The sequence below is a fragment of the Miniopterus schreibersii genome (genome assembly GCF_964146895.1).
Source record: "Miniopterus schreibersii genome assembly, chromosome: 12".
NCBI classification, from domain to species: domain Eukaryota; kingdom Metazoa; phylum Chordata; class Mammalia; order Chiroptera; family Miniopteridae; genus Miniopterus; species Miniopterus schreibersii.
Window position 1 is genome coordinate 34,263,249 of NC_138112.1, and position 21,474 is coordinate 34,284,722.

Below are 21,474 nucleotides of genomic sequence, written 5' to 3' on the forward strand. Positions count from 1 at the left end.
ATATAATCTCAGAGAATATTCTTAAAAGGAAATATCAGTGAATCAACATTTAACAAACAACTACCCAGCAGAAGAAATACAGTGGGAGCTAGGGAGACATAAAGATATTCAGGCAGTTTCCAACCTCCAGGAGCTTACATCCACTTTGGGAGATGAAATGCTCATGAACAAGTACAAGGCAAGCAAATGTTGTTAAGTGGTATACTCAGGAAGCAATTACAATAGAAACTCTAAGTGGAAAGAACCTTGGATGTCTTTTTGTCCAACCCTCTCCCTTGTTTGGAATCCATTTTAGAAAACATTATTCAGCCTAAGTCCACCAGGGATGGAGACGTCACAATTCATATAGACAGTTCAGAAGCAACCGAAGACAGGAGTCAACAGGAGCTGAAGATAAGAGATGATGCTTAGAAATATGGATCTGGAAGTCAAGTGAACATCAAGTAAATGCAAAACTAGTAATGCCGAATAATACACTAAAGTACCACCATAGCTTAGGGTCCATTATGATACAAACCCAGGGAAAATGCAATGGGAGGTTGTAAAACCATCTCCAACTAGAGTTTTGACTACGGAAAAGGGAGTAGGATAAATCAAAGTGACATTCTCCTCTTTCTGCTCCATAAACCCCTTCCCCAGCTCTCACTTGTCTGTAGGCTGTTTCTATTTCCACCTAAGCCAGAAGGAAAGGGAAAACTACTTACTCAGTAGCTACTATGTGTCAGGCATGGTGCCAGTCATTTATCATGAATTATGTAATGTATGAAGAGCTTTCCTGATGACTCAAGCTCCTCTGAGATGGGCTTCAGGAACCTGTTTGGTTTGGGGTCCAAATCTATTATGATAGTTGAGACATTTGGAAGACAGCTCAATGAAGAAGAGTAGAAACTTTAAGACAGAAGGTCTGGGACTGAGGTTCTGGTCTTGCAGCTGTATAGCTGGGAAAGTTGTTGGGCCTCTCCGTATGTCAGTTTTTTAAGATCTACCCCATCCCATCTACCTTACATGCTTTTCTAAGGATCAAAATGGGACTACATATTTGAAAGGATTCTGCAAATATAATACACCACTGATATTCATTTATTCATCCAACAAATACTCACTGAGCATCTATACTATTCTACACTGTAGGGTTTCGGAGGTGAACGAGACTGGCAAGACCCCTGCTCTAATGGAACTTATGCTATGGTAGATGGGGGACCAATAATAAATAAACACAAAAACGTGATTAAGTTTCGGATAGTGATGAATGTGCTACGGAAAGTAGATTCGGTGAAAAACAGTGAATAGGGGAAAGGGAACAACTTTATTTATTTATTTATTTATTTATTTATTTATTTATTTATTTATTTTTAAGAGCAGGATTTTTTTTTCTAATCCTCACACGAGGATATGTTTTTATTGATTTTTAGAGAGGGGAGGGGAGGGAGAAAAAGAAACATCAATGTGAGAGAAACATCTATCAGTTGCTTCCCATATGCGCTCCAACAGAAGATCAAACCCACAACCCAGATATGTGCCCTTACCAGGAATCGAACCTGCAACCTTTTAGTGCACAGAACAACACTCCAACCAACTCAACCACACCAGCCAGGGCAAAAGGAAACTACTTTAGATGGAATAGTTATAGAAAGTCTAGCTGAAGTGACATAGCTAAGACCTCAAAGAATTCTTCAACCAGATGAAGAGATGGGGAAACAAGTATTCTAAGCATAAGGAACAAGACAAGCTTGGCATGTTGAAAGCACTGAAAAACTGAGATATACCTAGAACACTATGAATGAGAAAAAATATTAAGAGATGAGGTTTTAAAATGTGGACAGTAGCCAAATCCAGTATGGTCTTAGACCATTAAAAGAAAGCTCTTCTTTTTATCAATAGGGCCCAATAAATTGAGCCATTTATGCAAATATCAAGTGCACAGATTATCAAAAGTAGGGCACATTCGAGTTTCTAACTGAGCAATGCCACTGCCAAAAACAAGTGGAAGAAACCTACAATGGCACATTAAAGAACTATGTCTAAACAAATACAGATCATTTATTAAAATGTTTGGTAAGTCAAAAATCTCTATAGTAAACAGAAGTGATAGAATTATAAAATTTGATTTGAAAAAAACACCAAACTTTTTAATGGAAAAAATATCAGTTCATTCAGCAAATATTTATCAAGCACCTATTATGTGCCAGGCATGTTCTAAGCACAAGAGATACAGAAATGAACAAATCAATAAAGATTTAAGCAGTAATTAAGCATAAGATTTAACTGTAGAAGTCAGAACTAAACTTGACCTTATTTTATGTCTCAGCATTTTCTGAAACAGGAGTTACAGGCTTAGTCATGTGTACCTGTCAGAAGGCAAACTTACCAAGGAATTCTTAATCACTTCACTTCTATAAAATTCTGGAAAAAAAGAAAAAGAACAATAAGTGATCTGGAAAAAAAATAAGCTCATTAACTCTTAATCTGGTAAATTTTTTAACATGTTTCAGTAAAACATTTAAAACATTTTCAAGATCTATTCTCTATTTTTATCTGTAAAAAAATAAATTAAAATAGAAATAAAGATTAAATAAAAGTGCTTTCAAGGGAAAACATTAGTAAAGAAAGGTCGAAACCTATTAAGATTTAAGTTAGTGATTTTTACTTTACTGGCTACTTTTACCCTAATTCAAATTTGAGTCCTTAAAACTCACTTTCTTCTGCCTTACCTACTGCCTTCTCTACAACTGATTCCATATTCTCTGTTTTTCTCAAACATCTCTTATGATTATGCATTGTAGTATTGTGAAATGAATACTGATCTAGCAGCTAGGTAACTTGGGTTCTAGTTCCATCTGTCATTAATATTCTGTCTCTTTAATTTCTTTGGGTTCACTTTTCATTAGACAACTTAGAGAATTAGACTAATAACTAAAGGTCCTCTGTAAGCATTAAAATTTCATGATTCAGCCCTGGCTAGCTGGCTCAGTTGGTTGAAACATTGTCCCGTACACCAAAAGTTGGAGGGTTCAATTCCTGGTCAGGACACATACCCAGATTGCAGATTCGATCCCCAGAGCGCATAAGGGAGACTACCAATCAATGTTTCTCTGTCACATCAATGTTTCTCTCTCACTCCCTTGTTCTCTAAAAGTCAATAAAAAAACATATCTTCACCCAGCTGGCGTGGCTCAGTGGTTGAGCATTGACCTATGATCCAGGAAATCATGGTTCAATTCCTGATCAGGGTACAAGCCTAGGTTGTGGGCTCGATCCCCCACTGGGGGGTGCAGGAGGCAGCTGATCAATGACTCTCTCTTCATTGATGTTTCTCTCTCTCTCTCCCTTCCTCTCTCTGAAATCAATGAAGACATATTTTTAAAAAATAAATAATATCCTTGGGTGCAATTAAAAATTAATTAATTAATTAATTTCATGGTTCTCCAAACCCTCAAGTATGTTGTAAATATTACAAAATCTCAAGACACAATCAAAAGAGAGAAATGTGACAGAGGTTCAGGCAGACATTTCCAACCACCCTCCAACATTCCCTGTTGACTCTACCAAAGTCACCTCCATGATGCTCTATCTCTGCAGAGCCTACAAGGACCCTTTTATCCTTAGGTTGCTATAGGGCACTATTTTCCAAGTGAGATGCACATACCACTGGTACTTGAGATGATTTTAGATGATACATGGACAAACTATTTTTTTCTAATATACTGAAACTTATGTCTCATATATTATGCCTGTCATCCTAAGCTCTATAAAGAGTAGTAGTGTTTGTTTTGTACAACTGCTGTCTCCTCAGTACGTAAAACCATTTCTGGCACAGGGTAGACAAAAGAGTTTTGAATCAACAATTTCACACATTATTCTTAGAAATAAGTTTAAAAATAATAAACTTTAAAAATATATTAAGGATACAATGGTATAGGTAGAACTCAAATATAGTGAAACTTATCGAGGTGGTACACTAATAGCTGAAGCTTGGGAATTGTCAGGCAGTAAATAAAAGCAGATATGGACATAGCACTGTTGTGGGCAAGCTCTTTTGGTTAAAGCACTTTTGACAAACACATCATCCATGTTACTCTAAGCTTATCTTCCTAAAAAAATAAAGATAGGGTATTCAATTTTGTGGAGAAATAGTCACGATATATTAAGTGGAAAAAAACAGATTCTAAGAATTTATAACAGGATCCAAGTTGTTATAATTATATTAACAATGTTTACCTTAGGTGATAAGATTAAGTTGCTTACTTTCAGCTTTTGCTTGAAAGTTTTCTAATTTTTCTAACTTCAAACAATTATTTGAAATAAGAAAAGGGATAATTCTAATTGTCTTTAAAAAGAATCTCCTACTGATGAACATTTAGATTACTGCTAATTTTTAGATATTTCAAGTAAGGCTATAAATAAAGAATCTTTTAAAGCTATATATAAGACATTTGAATCTACAGGATAAACTTTTAGAAGTAAAATTGCAAGACAAAAAGAAAAATATGAATTTCATAGATATTGCCAAATTATTCTCTAAAAATATTGTACCAATTTACAATCCCACTTACGAAAATACCTGTTTCCCCAACACTAAGCAACACTAAGTATTATTCTTTTCATTTTATTTCCCAAATGGCTAACCAGTTATTCCAACCATAAATTAACTATAGATATATATGTATGTAATTAATTTATATTAATATATGTATTAATATTAATATATTACATGTTGATTTATTATATATTAATACACACATATTTTTTAATTTATATATACTAGATATATTTTTAGAAAGAAAGACTAAAGGGGCTAAAAAGGTGTTGTTTTTCATAACAGGATACTTCCACTTTATACTTTTACATTTTTCTATTATTTGAATTTATTACAATATGTATTACTTTTTAAATGGGGAGGAAGATACTCCTTTTTTCTTCTGAGAGAATTCCTCCGCTAATCTGCCAAGTTAAACCATTAAATAGTTCCCAAAATAAATATCTCCAGCTCTTAGAGGATGAATAGTATCATTATTTCTTTCGAACTTTGCTAACTAACTGCATGTATAAATGAAACTGAACAATTTTCCTTCTCCATGAGACCCTCAAAATGCACTTGCTCATTTAAATGCAGAGAGGTCAACAAAGGAGCCACACAATTTGGAAAGAAATCAACCAAGTCAGAGGTAATCTCTAACATGCTAAACATGGGCCTACAGTGCCTATCATTTTGTTACATCTAAAATATTGTCAATAAAATCAGCAGCATGGTAAAAAAAAGAGAATAGTGAATTTAGAAAAATTTCGAGTCAAAAAATAGTTCCAGTCCTCAATCTACCATGTATAAGCTTGACCCCGGACAAGTCAACCTTTTTGGGCCATAGTTTCTCTACCTTTCAAAGGCCAATGACACCTGAAAAATAGCAGGGTGGTTGTGAGGTTCAAAAGAAATAGTGAATTATAAAATTATATTTTTATTAATTCAATCTGAGCAAAAAGATGATCATCCGAGATTGATTTCTAAATGAAAGGGACCATTAGATACAAACATTCCTCTATCCATGCCAGGGCCGAAAAAAACAAAGCAACCAGAGGTTGCAGAGCATGCTTCCAATGGATGTTCTGGCTGTTATGCAGCATTCCATTCACTCAACAAATGCTCACGCACAAGACAAGATATACAACTTAAACTATACTATAAAACTATTTTATCAGATTGGCAAAAATTCAAAAGTTTGTACAGTCTGTTGGTGAGGCTCTGGGGGAAAGGACATAGTGAGTGAGAATGTAAACAAGGACACTTTTCTAATATCCACCAAAACTGCAAGTACACACTCTCTTTGTACTTCTACTTCTTGGAATATACAAAATAATATGCTTCTAAAGTCATTCAATACAGTGCTGCGTGTACAGCAAATGACTGGAACCACCTATAAATGCCTACCAACAGGAGCCAGTTAAATAATTTCTTCAATGCAAAACTATGCAGAAAATTAGGAAAGCTCTCTATGAACCAATATGGAAAAATATTTTAAATATGGGAAAACATTTAAGACATATTAAGTAAAAATTTCAAGGCACAGAAATATATATAGTTTGGTACTAACTTTACTTGTATTTGTATAAAGAATCGCCGGAAAGATAAACAAGAAATGAATAATTGGTTATCGAGGTGGAGTGGAAAACTAGGGAGACAGGAAAGGCAAAAGGAAGACTAATACAAATATATATATATAACAATGAACGGCACTTTATATATATTCTGAACCATAAACTGCATTACCTATTCAAAAATTTAATGGAAAAATAATATATAAAAGCTTAGTATGTGTAAAACATTGTTCCGAGTATTAGAGACAATGCAGTGAACAAAAGTCACCTAAAAATTACTGTCCAACAAATTTCTGCCCCCATGGAGCTTACATTCTAGTAGAGAGAGACATACATTAACCAAACCATTAAACATATATAGTATGTCAAATGATCTTAAGTATTGTGGAGGAAAATAAAGCACAAAAGACAAGAGAAGAACAGTGACAATTTTTAAAAGGGTTTAGTCAATGATCAGGAGAGTTTCTCTGAGAAAACATTCGGCATCAAGATCTGAAAGAAGGTGGAGGAGCTTGTCATGTAGACACGAGGAAAGTGTGCCTAGGCCAAAGACACAGCAAGTGCAGAGGCCTTTAAATTGGAGTAAACTTGATACATTCAAGGAACAGCAAGAAGGTCAGTGTAGCTGGAACAGAGAACTAGAAGAGTAGAAGGAGATGAGTTCCAAGAGGTAACAGAATCAGATCATGAAAGGCCTTCTAGAAAACTTCATTAGGATTTTAGCTTTTACTGAGTAAGATGGGAAGGCACTGGAGGGTTTTAAAGAGAGTAATGATCTCACTTTCATTTTAATTAGATCTCAGTTGGGAACATATTGAAGAAGGTACATGAGCAGGCAAACCTCCTAGAAGTCTACTTCAACAATTTAGGGAAGAGATGATAGTAGTTTGGAGGTAGCAAGGAGTGATTGGGTTATGGATATATTCTGATAGTAAGAACCAAAAGTATTTGCTGAAAGATTGGATGTGGGATATAAAAAAGGGCAATCCAGGATGATTCCAAGGTTTCTGGCCAGGAAATGAAAGGATGGAGTTGTCATTTTCTGAAAGAAGGAAGAATACAGGAGGTGGTTCAGAGTTGAAATATCAGAAACTCAGTTTTGAATACACCAAGTTTAAGTTACCTACTGGACTCAAATAGAGAAGTAGAGTAGGCAACTGTGTGTCGTGAGCTATTCCCTAATTGTGTTAATGATCATTGTATTGAGGTAACTTCAAGAAACAGTCTATGATACTCTTTTTAGAAACTACTATTATGATTGTTAACATTACAATTCTAATAACAACTGCTATCATTTACCAAATACCTAAAATGCACTAAGTACTGTGTTAACTACTATTACCAGAGATGACAATGGAGCAAGGACACAGAAGTTCAATGAAGATAACCAAGAACTGATCATATAGAAATCTATCAAAAATTTAAAATACTCTGGCATTGTCATATACTGCCAATGATAAAACCATTAGTGAGTAGTTGATCAAATGTATTAAGATGTACAAAAATGCTTATACCTTTAGAACAAATAGCGACCAAACTGTTTATTTTCCTTCTGGACACAAAGGAAGACATTTCCCAGACCCCTTTTCATCTAAAAAGAACAACGCAGATTTATGGCCAATAGAATGTGATAGAATTAAGCTGGGCCAGTTCCAGTAAAAAAATTTCCCTCAAATAATCCCTCTCCTGCCATACCAGAGGTCATGTGCTGATGGCAGCAGAGTTCCAGAATAGAAGAAGCCTAGATACCTGAGTCACCACTTAGCGGACAGCTGCCAGGACAGTACCTGATAAAGAACACCTGCACTGGACTTAGTGAAAGAAATGTATGATGGTAAGCCACTGAGATTTGTGGCATTTGTTATAGCAGCTAGCCTTAATCATTCAGATGGCAACAACTGTTTTTAAAATATGCAATGGTGTCCTGGTCAGTGTGGCCCAGCTGGTTGGAGCACTGGCCTGTACATGGAAAGGTGGCGAGTTTGATTTGCAGTCAGGGCACACACCCAGGTTGCAGGTGTGATCCCCTGTCAGGCACATACGGGAGACAACCGATCAATGATTTTCTCTCTCTCTCAAATCAATAAAGAACATATCCTCAAACGAGGATAAAAAATGTGTGCATGCGCGCGTTCACACAGGTAATGGTCAGAATAAAAAAAAGAATGAAGCAGAATTATGTGAAAATGGCAGATTTTAAGAGTCCTTTTTCATCCTTAAAAATTATTTTAATGCTATGTACATTGGGAGGTGGGGTTCTATTCTATATAATTCCTGATTGAATTTTTTAATGAGCATATACTGGTATTAAAATTTTTTTTAAAAGTTGTTAAAACAACTACTGCTTTAATAATGGTTACTAAAAGTAATTAAAACCAAAAGATAAATGTCATTTGAATAATTCATCTTTGCCACAGGACAAAATTCGAATCAGTCCTTAGTAACTTTTATTAAAATAATGTCACCTTTTGTTAATATAAGAAGAACTTTAATAATATTGTACCAAGTGTTATCCCCTTATCTCAGCTGATCCTCATAAAAATCTGTCTCCCCGGCTTCAGAGGAACTCATTATCTCCACCATACAAATGGGAAAAATGAGGTTCAAAAAGCCAGGATCTTTGTCCAAAGTCACACAGCTAGGAAATAGCTGGGCTAGAACTAGCATCGAAATTTTCAATCCTGATCCAATACCCCTGTCCTTATACCATGCTTCCTCTTACACCATCTGACATAAGGTCAACCATTATATCAAAGTACCTTTCAGCCAATTATGTATTCAAAAGATGCTTGTGATTTTAAATCAAATATCTGGTCTACTTTTAGAACAGTCACTTACAGAAGAATCAACATTTCAATACATAAAACCGAATTCACAGAAACCATGACAATTCTAAAAAATGGCTCCATATACACAAGGAACTACAGACATGAGAAGGTATGAACTGGGACCCAATTATAATATTAAAGAAATCAATTACATTTTAAAGAAAAGCAAATTAGTAATGGGTATTGGATTCATACAATCTATTTGAAATGATAGCTACTGGGATAAAGATATTAATAGCTAACATTCATAAAGGAATGGTAAACTTGTCAATATAAGGCTCAGTTATCTGCAAGCACTACCTAAACATCATGTTTCTTTAATATATATAACAACTGCTCATGAAATATTTTCACAACGAGACAATTTAGCTTTCCAGTAAGCAATCATAGCAAGAGGCACTGTACAAAAGCAGAAAAGTGAGATGTAACGACCTGCGGGTAGCAAGTCCACGGATTCTTTTACCTTTATATATCTTTTCAGTATTACACAAGTGAAGTGTGAAGTAGGTATCAAGGAGTTGATGGCCATTTCTATTAACAATGTTCCGGGCAGCGATGTTCCGAAGATGTCTAAGACGACGCTAAAAAGTAACCATAAGAAAAGAGGGGAGTTCAGTTTTTTCCTCCTATAAGATTTTCTGAAAGTAACAACTCAAAAATGAAAGACAGTAAGTAGCCCCAGTCATTTATTTGTTGAGCCAACAACCTTAACCCAGTTTCTTATTTATGTCTCAGCATCCCTTCCCTATCTCATTTACAAGGTTAAAACATGTCACTTTCATGTTATGAACATGAAATGACAATATGAGTATTTTTGAAAAGCATAAATGGTATGTAAGTGCTATATACCTGCAGAATAGCATTAGTATGTCCTGGAACAGAAACTAAGTAGTGATTTGCTTTTATTCCCCTCAGAAGGATGCTGGTAGACATGCAAAGTCCATCTCACACCAACAGAAAATCAGCAGCTATTACATGCATACAATCCTATTGCTAGTTCAGTCTAGATGCCAGACCATCTATCTGTGAACCAAGAAAAGAAGCCAAAACCAAAAAATAAAGGCAATAACTCACTGGTCACTCCATCCAGCCAATAACCCAACTGTTTTGAGCTTAAATTCTCACTTGACCAGCAGTCAACCAATCTCTATTTCCTAGTCAGGCTTCCTTCCCAATAATTTCTCAAACTAAGATGCATGAATTATTTGGAGTTACAGTATGTTAGGAAGGCAAAGATTCCTTAAGCAACAGTATAAACTAACAAAAATACAAGATAATTTAAGGGATAGCCAAATCATCTCATATCACAGTGAAAAAATGCTGGCAATGCTGAAATCTGAGATTCATTCCCAAAAGCTGATTCCCTGTGTCAAATAATTTATTTTTGGAGACTTAAAAATAGAAACAAAGTGCTCAGTTTTAAAATATGCTTAAAGCTCTCCCTTCAGGCTAAAAGATAGCCTTTTCTACTGAGGTAAGTCCATCTTTAATTACATGTGCAGTCAACCAGAAAAGTACAGTTCTTTCTTTCCGTGCCATCCTTTCTCCCAATCCAGAAATTAAGATTCTTTGAGAGAGAAGGTTATTGTCTAATAAATTTGTTTAATCCTCTAAGTATGAAAAGCCCCAAATGTATTTATAGAAAGTCCTAGGGCTTACTCTAAAAGACTCATTTTTCCACAATCTGCCAACGGTTTCCATTTCACTCCTTGGATTACAGCAATGATTTCCTCCTACTATATTTTTCATTAGCCCTCTCAGTCAAGATTTTAAATTGACGGGAACCACTAACTGCCTATATATAATAATCACATTTATTGTGCTGTAAGATTGCAATCTTTTCTAGTCTGTTCAAAGACTAGAAAATACTACCCAAAGCCTCTAGCACAAAACACAAACTTCCCATCACTGTTTTCAAAGCCCTGTGCTATCCAAACTCTCCATATCCTATTCTTACATCCCGCCAGAACTTCCACATGCTTAACCCCCAGTCACACACAACAGTTTAAGGTTCCATGCACATTCCTAGCTCCATGCTTTTGCTGGAAATGATCTAGAATACCATTTTCTTTAAAGAAATCCTATTTCTTTAAAGTTAAGGAAACAAGATTCCTTCTTTCTGATCTCTAACTGAAACTAATTGCTCCTTTCTTAGAATAAAACGAACTTTGCTTCTCTCTCTTCTATACCACTTATTTTCATTCAGCCTTGTATACAGGTGGTTGTTTACAGTTCTTTTCCCTATTAATCTAGGAAGAAAAGACTTAATGGCAGAGACCATTACCATCACTATGTTGTTAGCATTTATTAAATCTGTACCGTGTAACATGTACTGTGCTAAACACTTCACACATGTCATCTTCTTTAATCATCAAGACAACCCTATGAGGTTAGGATTACTCATCATTATTCATCTTTTTATCTCAACATTTCTGAGTAACCAAATATAAACAAAGAAACAAAAAGTAAGTGATAAATGAGAGGGATATCTCAAAAGAAGGAAGGAGAGCAGGAAGAAAGCAAAAGGGCTATATTATCTCCTATATCTATGTATACATACACATACACATATATACATGTATACATACATATATATGTCTCCTATATCTATATACCCCTAATAGATATAATTTGGTCTTTATCTTTACTGCTACAGAGGACAGAGCACTGACCTACCCTTCAACTCAAGAGAATGATTTTCTGACAAATACAAGGACAGCGGAACTGACTGCCTTACAAAGCAGTACGCAGGGCTTGGACAGAAACTGAACCTCTAATGAATGCACAGATATTCTGAAGGGATCTTTGTATTATGTTAGAAGTTAGCACAACTACCTCCAAGCCACCTTCAACTCCAAGCTCTAGGATTCTAAAACCAGCAATAGAGTGTACAAACACTCATCAGGGTGGATGACCAATGTATCATTATTACTTTTATGCTTCTCTCCACTCATGTGATTAAAACAGAACTGACCATACCAGGGCATTTTATAAAAAGGTTTACAAAAAAAAACACAAAAAAAACTCCTTCACAAATTAGCCAGCTATATACTTATACCTTGGGCTGCATTACTTTTTGCCTTCTCCCTTATTTTATTTATTTCAAAAGCACTAGGATAAGTATTCTCATTACACCATGATTAATTAAAATACAAGGTGCCCCCGGCAGCTGGAACAGACAAGGGGAATCAACACTTCATGGGTAAATAACTCTTTATGGGTAACTTGGTGAGAGGCAGTAAATGTCCAAAAGAGCCCTCTTGTGCCCTTGGCTTCTTCTTTAATAACATTCGGTACAATTTTATCACAAAGCTGCTAAAAATGTTAAACTGATAAACTCACTCACAGAGAACAGGCTAACCGCTGTCAGAGGGGAGAGGGTCTCCGGTCTGGGCGAAAATGTGAAGGGATTAAGCAAAAAAATAAATAAATAAACCCTCACAGACACAGGTAACAGTATGGTGATTACAGAGGGAGATGGGGGTGGGGGAGGTAGGAAAGGGTATGAGGGGATAGATGGTGATGGAAGGAGACCTGACTTTGTGTGGTGAACACACAACACAATATACAGATGAACTATTATAGAATTGTACACCTGAACCCTATATAATTTTATCAACCAATGTCACCCCAATAAATCAATTAAAAATGCTAAACTGTAATAAAATAGTTTAAATAATAATGTGCCAGTGCTATTTTTTTAGTTTTACAAATGTAAAATGGTAATGTATGATGTGAACATTAAGGGAAACTGAATGAAGGAAATTCTCCATTATCTTTGCAACTTTTCTGTAAATCTAAAATTATGCCAGTCAAGAAGGTCCTTGTCTCACCTAGGCCTTGTGATGGTCCTGAGTGGCCTGGAACCCTCAGTGAATTCTGACACACACACACCAGATGGTGGGAGAAAACAGAGCACATCAAACCTAGAAACGGACCTAAAAACTAAAAACGGGATGAAATCTTAGCACTGCTTCTGAACTATCTCAATATTGTTTTATATGATACAAAACACTACAGATGTTAAACATATTACTAACATTAAACATCAAAAATGAAGAGGTAATACGGAAAAGAAATTCATATTTATTTACAAGTATAATGGCTCATGCACTGGTAATGAAGAAGCTGCAATATGACTGCTTTATGGTAGCCTAGTATAAGCTATATGATTGCTTCACAGCAGTAAAGAAATCTCCAAAAAGTTTCCAATATACTTAATGAAAAAAAATCCACATATAAGTGGGCCTGCAGAGTTCAAACCCATGTTGTTCAAGGGTCAACTGCATAATCACACTCATAATTAAGGATATGCATGCCAAAACAAACAATCTACCTTGTGGTAGACTGCAGCTTCCAAAGGATAGCTGCACCAATACTTCCCACCCCACACACGTGCTCTTACAATGTGACGTTGCCACTTCTCCATTTCGAAACAGGGCCTATGGTCCTTCCCCCTTAAACTTGGGCAGGCCTGTGACTATGGTAGAAATGATGCCATGTGGCTTCTGAGGCTAAATCATAAAATCACCTAGTCCTCTTAAGGGATGCTCTTCCTTGGAATTCAGTCACCCTATTGTGAGGGTGCCAAGAAGCCAGATGAAAAGGATTTCCGTAGGTGTTCTCCACAGCCCCAGCTGACATCCTAGCTGAAGCCAGCATAGAACCATTTCAGTCCCCAGCCAGTGAGCCTCCACAAATGAATGACATCAAGTAAAGCACAGGAAAGTTGTTCCCACCAAGCCCAGACCAAACTGAGTATTTGTGAGCAAAATAAATAATGACGTTGTTTTAAACCACTAAATTTTCTGTTTGTTATTCAGCAATAGAAAATGAAGAGATCTATCTGATTAAAGAGTCAAACTATTTTATCTCGGTAAAGGTTGGTATGAGTAAGGAAAACAACATTGGGGAAAATATAAAATGGTCCAATTTGAAGGGAGGGCAATTTAGCAATAATTATCAAATATTAAATTGCATATAATATTTGACCAAGCAATTCCCCAAGTCACAAAAATGTGTGTAAATATGCTTATTCCTACATTGGCTATAAAAGCAAAAACTAAATAACCACTATTAAATTGTGGTATACACATACAATAGAAAACTAACTATATAACGATTAAAACAAATAAAGTGCCAATACCGAACACAAACAAAAGAGCAAGAAATTTTAAATGTCCATGTAAAGAAATATACTATATCCTGAATGATGTATATCAAGGGCTAGCCAACTTGTTCCATAAAGGGTCAAAGAGTAAATACTTGAAACTTTTCAGGGCACATCCTGTCTCTGCACATTCTTTGTTTTTATGTGTTTGCTTACAATCCTTTAACAATGTAAAAATCTTTCTTAGCTCATCAGTTGTTACAAAAACCAGTGACTGTTGGCCAGTTTCCTCACTCCTAATGTAGATAATCACAGATATTATGATATAATTTTTTATAGTAGCATTTGGTTTAGAAATGTAGTCAAACTTCTGGACACCTCCTGCCTTTCCTATTTTCAACTTATTTCAGATCAGGCGTTTATTCTCAGCCTGGGAGGAGGCTAAACGGCACAGAAGAATTAAGGTTTCCAGTGAACTCAGATTACTGCTACTTCAATATTCTTTTCTAAAGAGGCAACAAAAGCAAACCTGGGAGAAAATCAGTTTTCCACATTTCCACAGAAGGTAAAAGTGTTGAATTACTGAATCAAGAATTTAAGCTTGATAAATTAAGTCAGTCTTAAAAAAAAAAAAAATACAAAAGCCCCTTCTACATTATAGCACTATCAATCACCATTTTTCTAATCTTTTGATACCACCTGAAGGACTCACTGTGAAAAGTATTGAAAGAACACAAAAATGCTTTAAGACTAGTGCTGGTGCTATTGGCTATAAGCAAATGGTGCCAACAGCCAATGTTACAAATTTAAACAAACAACCCATCAACTCTAATCTCTCATAAAGTACTTTGTAACTCTTATCCCTAATTAAGAGCTTTCTCTGGTGTAAATTACACAACTGTGGAACTAAAAGCTTTTATTTTGACATCAACTCTGCTCTTAACCAAAGTTCAAATAAGTCCTAGAATTTGTCATTTACTAAGCACTATTAAATTATAAAACAGGCTTTTCCAAAATTTACCTCTGAACTTTCTACTTTTCTTATATATTTTGGCTCTGTTTATTTGTTTGTTTGTTTGTTTGTTCATCTCCACACTGTTACCACAATCTTGCTAGAAGATCCAAACCTGCCTTCTTTCCTCCAAGTTTCCTCTGGGGAGTGCTGCTCTAAGAAGCAGATCTTTGCAGAGACAGATCTGGTATCTTCCTCCACGTGTCTCTCACCCTTCCTCTCTTGTTCCCTTTTCTATTTTATCTTACTGGTATTTCCTTCACAGGCTAAGCTAGGAACTGTGGGGCTACAAACATGGCATTCCCGAATTTCAGAATATGTAATTATACGAAAAGTACTAGAGTTTGTGCACACGAAAAGGCCAATTTGAGGTAAAAATATCCAATATACTCTTCAATGAACATTTATTAGAGCTCTGTTGCTTTAGAAACATAAGGCCAAAGAAGAAAGGCACAGAATTACATGTGATGACCCAGATAATAAAAACTGTAGACAGAAGACAGCTGCCAGTGGTCCAAGTGTTAGGAGTGATATCGTATCTGTAATTTGCTTCAAAATAACTGGGGTGAGGGAGGGAGGACAAGTAGGTAGACATACAGATAAAACAAGACCCGCCATGAGGTGACTGCTATTGAAGCTGAGTAACAGGTACCAGGGAGTTCATTATATCCCTTCTCTATACATAACATAACTGCAGACTGCAAATATTCTAAAAAAGAAAACCCCAGAAATTCCAAAAAGCAAAACTTGAGTTTGCCATGCACCACACAAGTGAAGTAATGTTTAGGCAATCCCTGCTGTGGCCTATATAGCTTATATGGAAATACTAGACCATTTTATATAAGGGACTTAAGCATCTGAGGACTTCAGGGGGCCTGCAGGGTCCTGGAACCAATCCCCCATGACTGTATACACTTCAATATGCATATTTCATTATTCACTGGAATTTCCATGAAAAAGTTTAAAATACAGTGGTATCTTGGTTTTCGAACGTCTCCGCTGACGAACATTTCGGTTTAGGAAGGCCGTAAACCCGGGAGGAAATGCTTCGGTTTCTGAACCCGCCTCGGCAGTGGAACACGCCAAGCGGCTTCCACTAAGGGCAAGACCCTGAGGCCCAGCTGCCGGCTGCGGACCCCTCGGTTTTCGAATATTTCAGAACTCGGTCTCAGGAGCAGATTACATTCAAAAACCGAGGGGCCACTGTAATACCAATAGGAACTGAGAGGATAAGACCATATAGGGGCCTAGAGAGAAAGTGGACTTAATGGGGGCTAATCAGACAATGGATATGGTTGAGGGTGAAGGGAAGATTGATAAGAGATAAAGGCATCAAAGGACTCCTAGGGAAATAAGAACTAATAAATAAAGATGTCAGGACAATAGAGTAGCCATCAGAAAAGAGAAAGACATGAAACCTTTTGGTGCACAGGACAATGCTTAACCAACTGAGCCCCTCCTGCCCAGGATAAATTTATATTTTTATTTTTTCTAATATGTTTCTATTTATTTTTTAGAGAGAGAGAGAGGAAGGGAGAAGGAGAAGGAGGGAGAGAGGGAGAGAGGGAGAGAGGGAGAGGGGGAGAGGGGGAGAGAGAGGGAGAGAGAGAGAGAGAGAGAGAGAGATCAATGTGAGAGAGAAATATTGATCAGATGCCTCCTGCATGCCTCCTACTGAAGATCGAACCCACAACCTTTCAGTGCACGAGAGTACACTCAACCATTTGAGCCATACCAGCCAGGGCCTAAATTTACATTTTTAAAATACAGATGGCAGCCAACCATTAAGTACAGGTATCTGTGATAGCCATTATTAGAAGCAGTGTGACATAGTTGTAAAATCTCAACGCAGAGTTAATAATCCTGAACTCTAGTGTGAGTCTATCACTCACTAGTGAACAACTCACTTAATTCTCTCTGAGCCTGTTTCTCCTTCCATTAAATGGAGATATTTCCTGCATGCCTATCTCTGTGGGTTATTTTAAGGATCAAATGAAATAATGGATATAAAAGCTGTGTGAAAAATTGTAGAGGACTTTATAAATATGAAGTATTAACAGAAATAGAGATGTCAATAAAGGGATGTGGTTATCAGGGTACAATGATAAATTGGTTTAGGCATTTGTAATCTGAAGTGAAGAGACAGATTTAGAATTCATTTATCTAAATAGAGGTGATAAAATCACAAAAGTATAACAGATCCCTGAAGGACAAACATTCGATAAATAGAATTATATAAGTGGACAACTGCAAAGGATCCTGAAGGTCATCTAAGCCTTTGCTACTCAGTATCACCTCAGAGCTTGTTGGAAATGCAGAATCTCAGGTCCCACCACAGATGTACTCAATCAGAATCTATATTTTAATAATATCCTTAGGTAAGTTGTATGTACATTTTAAGTTTAATAAACACTAATCTAAGCCATTTTACTCATTTTTCAGATACTAAAATTGAGGCCCTAAGTAAAAGGACTTACCCATGTTCACACTATCAATATATAGCAAAATCAAGATTTGGATGCAGGCTTAATCTCCTGGGCTGAGTATGTACACCTCCTATTTGCTTCCCAGATAAACTGTTTCAAAACCTTTGAGACATCTTTGCCTGGCAGATGTCCACATCCCCACTTCCATTTCTAATCAACCACCCAGCTTCTCAATTCTTTCTTCACAGTATCTCTGGCATATGTTTCTTCTTTTCCACATCCGTTATTCATTGCCCTAAAGCTACTGCAAACCAGCTTCCTTCTCTTATGGATCCATCAACTTCTGCAAACAACAGCTCAAAGCATTAAGTGTTAACATACTGATTTCAAGCAAAATCTACATCTGAAACCTACCAAGACTAGCAAACTTAGTAAATCTAACCCAGAATCTTCATGTCTTCACTTTCATTATTTCTTTCCCATTACCTCCTTCTCTTTGCCTTAGAACTAACCCAGGTTGCCTTTAACTCATAAGGTCCTCCCTCTATAATCAAGCTTTACTAAAGAGATCCAAAGGCCCTAAACTATTTTCCAGTACAATCTTTTGTCCCAACCTGACCCAATAAGCTCTCACTATTCACAAACCTTCTCCTGCTTCATAATTCTCTCCTCTACACTGTACCCTAACAAACCAAAGTAATTCAACATTTCTTAAGTACCCATGGTGTGCCCAGAACTACACAATAAAACGGAGTCTAAATGCCTTTGAATATCTTTCCTACATAAATTCAATAAAAATAAAAAGGCCTGGCCTCTGCCCCATTTCCACTTCTGCACCAAGAAGTTTTTACTTTTTTAAGAGCAAATAATATTGGGAGACTTCTATAGATGCTCAGCCACAAGAGGAATAGATGAGCAGACAGAATGAGCCACATGCAGCATGAACATTAACCCCTGTGCAATAGTGTGTACACTACAGCACAAGGGTAAACAGTTCTAGGGACTCCCTTATGTACAAATTGAGTGAACCTGAAAAAACAAAGGGCACTACAGTTCAAAATCAGATATGTATTCCAATTACCCAAACACTGAGTTCTAGCTCTGCTGTTTTACTTGGAAATGTATTTAACCTAAGCTCCAGGTACCTCACCTGTAAAATGGCACTAATAACAGTTTCTACCTCACAGAGTTGTAAAGAAGAGTAAACGAAGTAACCACAGAGTGCGTAGACAGGTGCTGGCACACAGCTCAGTGATGGTACTATTATCATCAATCCGCTTAACGTTGCCTCAGCCTTTGTGGTCAGTGTACCTGTAGCTTCAAAATCTATCCACCTAACTTGAGCTATAAAGGTTTTTGAAGTAAGAGGCAAAGATGAAATTGGGAAATTGTACTTTACATCCAACAAGCAAACAGAGTAAGATGATAGGAAGAGCTCTGAATTTAGAACCAGAATAGCTGGGTATGAACTCAACCTCCTCCACATTCTTTTCTGAGCCTTGATTTTTCTCACCTGTTACATAGGGGAGACGGCTGTAACTACTGTGGACTACTGTGGCTAAAATACTATGAGAATGGTTTTAAAGGGATTGGCTACTAAAAACACAAGGCAGCGTGGCAAAAAGCAAAAAGGTAAGAGTGGGAAATTTGTTCATGAATAATTTTTAAAGGATATTTCTGTAATGGTGTGTGACATTGAACCATGAGTCTTGTCTGGAGGGAAACCTGGCAGCAAATGGTAATCGCAAAATTGGAGTAAAACGAATGCCTACAATTAAGTTGACAAACACCTAATCCTTCTTCATGACTCAGCTTCAGAATCTCCACTTTGGAGACATCCCTCCTGACCTTCCTGCCCCATCCATTACGCCAAATGAAGACAATCTTCAGGTAATATTAAAATAGCCCAGTTTGTATAGTATCAAAAATGTAGCTAATGTGCAATCAAGAAATTCTGCAATTTTAGTGTCCTATCTAATAATCAGCCAGATGGCTTTTGATAGAAATATTATGAATATCCAAGTAAAACAGTCACTCCAGAGAACCTGGACATCTGTTCTGTGTTTTTATGTATATTTTAAATATCTTCCACATAGAATAAACCCCATTAAGTCAATTCATGAAAACAAGCCTGAAATACCTACTATATACACAATTCTATAATTGGACCAATTCTCTCCTGTAATGAGTATAGTCCTGTAAAATATCTTACACCTGTAATGAGCACCCCCACAGCCCACCTTGGTTTGCAACTTATTTTCAGGATGAAAAATTAAAACATCTTCTTCATATTGCTGCTTCTCACATATACCTAAACATTAACATTTTAGTGGATGAAAGCAGGGTAACAGTAAAATGCTAGGTGTGACTCCATCTTGTTCAGGCCTGCTTTGTTCCTATGGCTCAGGCTACTAGCTTCTGCTTAGTCTTGTATACAGACATGCTAATCATTAGAGAAATTCTGCTTATGGCTTGAGAAGACAAGGAAAGTATGTATTTCGTATCAAAGATTTGCAGGAACCTTGTAACCAGACTCAAAGCAACTAGCATAATCTTCCTCCATCCCCTGCTGGCCCCAGATATGTGCAGTGGTCAATAACCTCTTGCCCTCTCATTTCCCCTTCCCTTGACATAAAAGAAGCCTGAACTCTGTACATTCCAAAGACAGATTTGAGGACCAGGACTACCATCTTTTCTGTTGGCAACTTCTCAATCAACCAACCGTTCCTTACTCCAAACTCTGAAGTTTGAGTTTTAGCCTTTCAAGGCACTGGGCACATGAACTTTGGACCTGTAACAGCAGTACCAATTTTCTCAATGACATTATTCATCAAGGTAGGCGAAATTTAAAAAAGAAAAGTTATTTCATAATCTTTGCCTTTTAAAAAGTTTAGTTTTCAGTTTTACTGTATTATACCAAAAAAAGACTGCAATATGACAGGAAATAATTCATATCCTCTGAAAGACATAAATAGAATGGAAGAAACAAGACATATAGTTTCTAATCCTGTGCCTAATATACTTCAAAGATGGTACTTTATAAATATCTGTTGAGTAAACGCTGACTCCATCAGTTTCTTCTACTTCTGGAGTTAGAATTAGCTTTAACGTAGGCTAAAATAAACACATGTATTACTTATCGGTCAAAAAAAGGAAAGTCATGTTAACACTAAGTTTTTCCTGGAAATAATAGATGATGAAAGTCTGATTTCTACTTTTACTTATTTGTATCTTTTCTTTTTTCTTACTCAGTAGTCTACTGACAAAAGCCAAAGGTAGCTGCCAGTTTCAGCTTCCTGATTTTCCTTATTATTTTGTTTTAAAGTCTGACTGCATTTTTTAGGACATTCTAAAAACCACGTTGGGGAAAAATTGCCAGTTATTGCAAGGGCCCTACAAACAGACAGAGACTCCTAAGGGTTGGGATCTAATGCTTAGCTTTAGCATTATCTGTCTCAGCCTCTTAACCAATAAATGCACTTAACTAGAGTTTTCAATGCCTAGACAATGAGGTCAATGGCAATATCACACAGAATCAAATTCCTGACATCAAAAAACTCACAATCACCAAATAGTGTTAAAGAGGTAAAGAATTAGGACTTCTTAAGCGGGATATTGAAAAAAGGATAGGCATGGTAGTACCCAGGGACAAAACAGGAAGACTGATCACTTAAACTACAGAGGGACATTCCAAGTTTCACTCTAATTTACACCATAAGAGGGGGATGGGATGGAGTCTGAGTGTCCCACTTACAAAGAAAAGTTTAAAATACAGCCTTCCTCGGGACCTGGAGAATATTATGCTAAGCGAAATAAGCCAGGCAGAGAAAGACAAACATCACATGATCTCACTTATATGTGAAATGTGAAGAACTTAATAAACTGGTGAACAGAAATGATTCAATGACATGGAAGCACAGATCTGACTGACGAATCTTAGAGGGATGGAGGGGGGCAGGTGGGTGGAGGGGGAGAGATCAACCAAAGAACTTACATGCATACATGCAC

The 21,474-nt window shown here is 36.5% G+C and overlaps 1 protein-coding gene across 3 annotated transcripts in view; it reads right to left on the reverse strand.

The window, feature by feature from the left end:
- The window catches only part of UVRAG (UV radiation resistance associated), a 242,905-nt gene that overhangs the window by 212,285 nt on the left and 9,146 nt on the right, over window positions 1-21,474 (reverse strand). The window contains exons 2-3 of one of the 3 annotated variants that reach the window (XM_081154782.1): window positions 9,382-9,499; window positions 2,369-2,403 (exon numbers count right to left, since the gene is read on the reverse strand). In XM_081154782.1, the coding sequence (XP_081010908.1) occupies window positions 2,369-2,403; window positions 9,382-9,499 (153 nt within the window). Of the gene's footprint in view, window positions 1-245; window positions 332-2,368; window positions 2,404-9,381; window positions 9,500-21,474 lie in introns of those variants that run through there. The other 2 variants (XM_081154783.1, XM_081154784.1) reach the window with 2 other exon arrangements.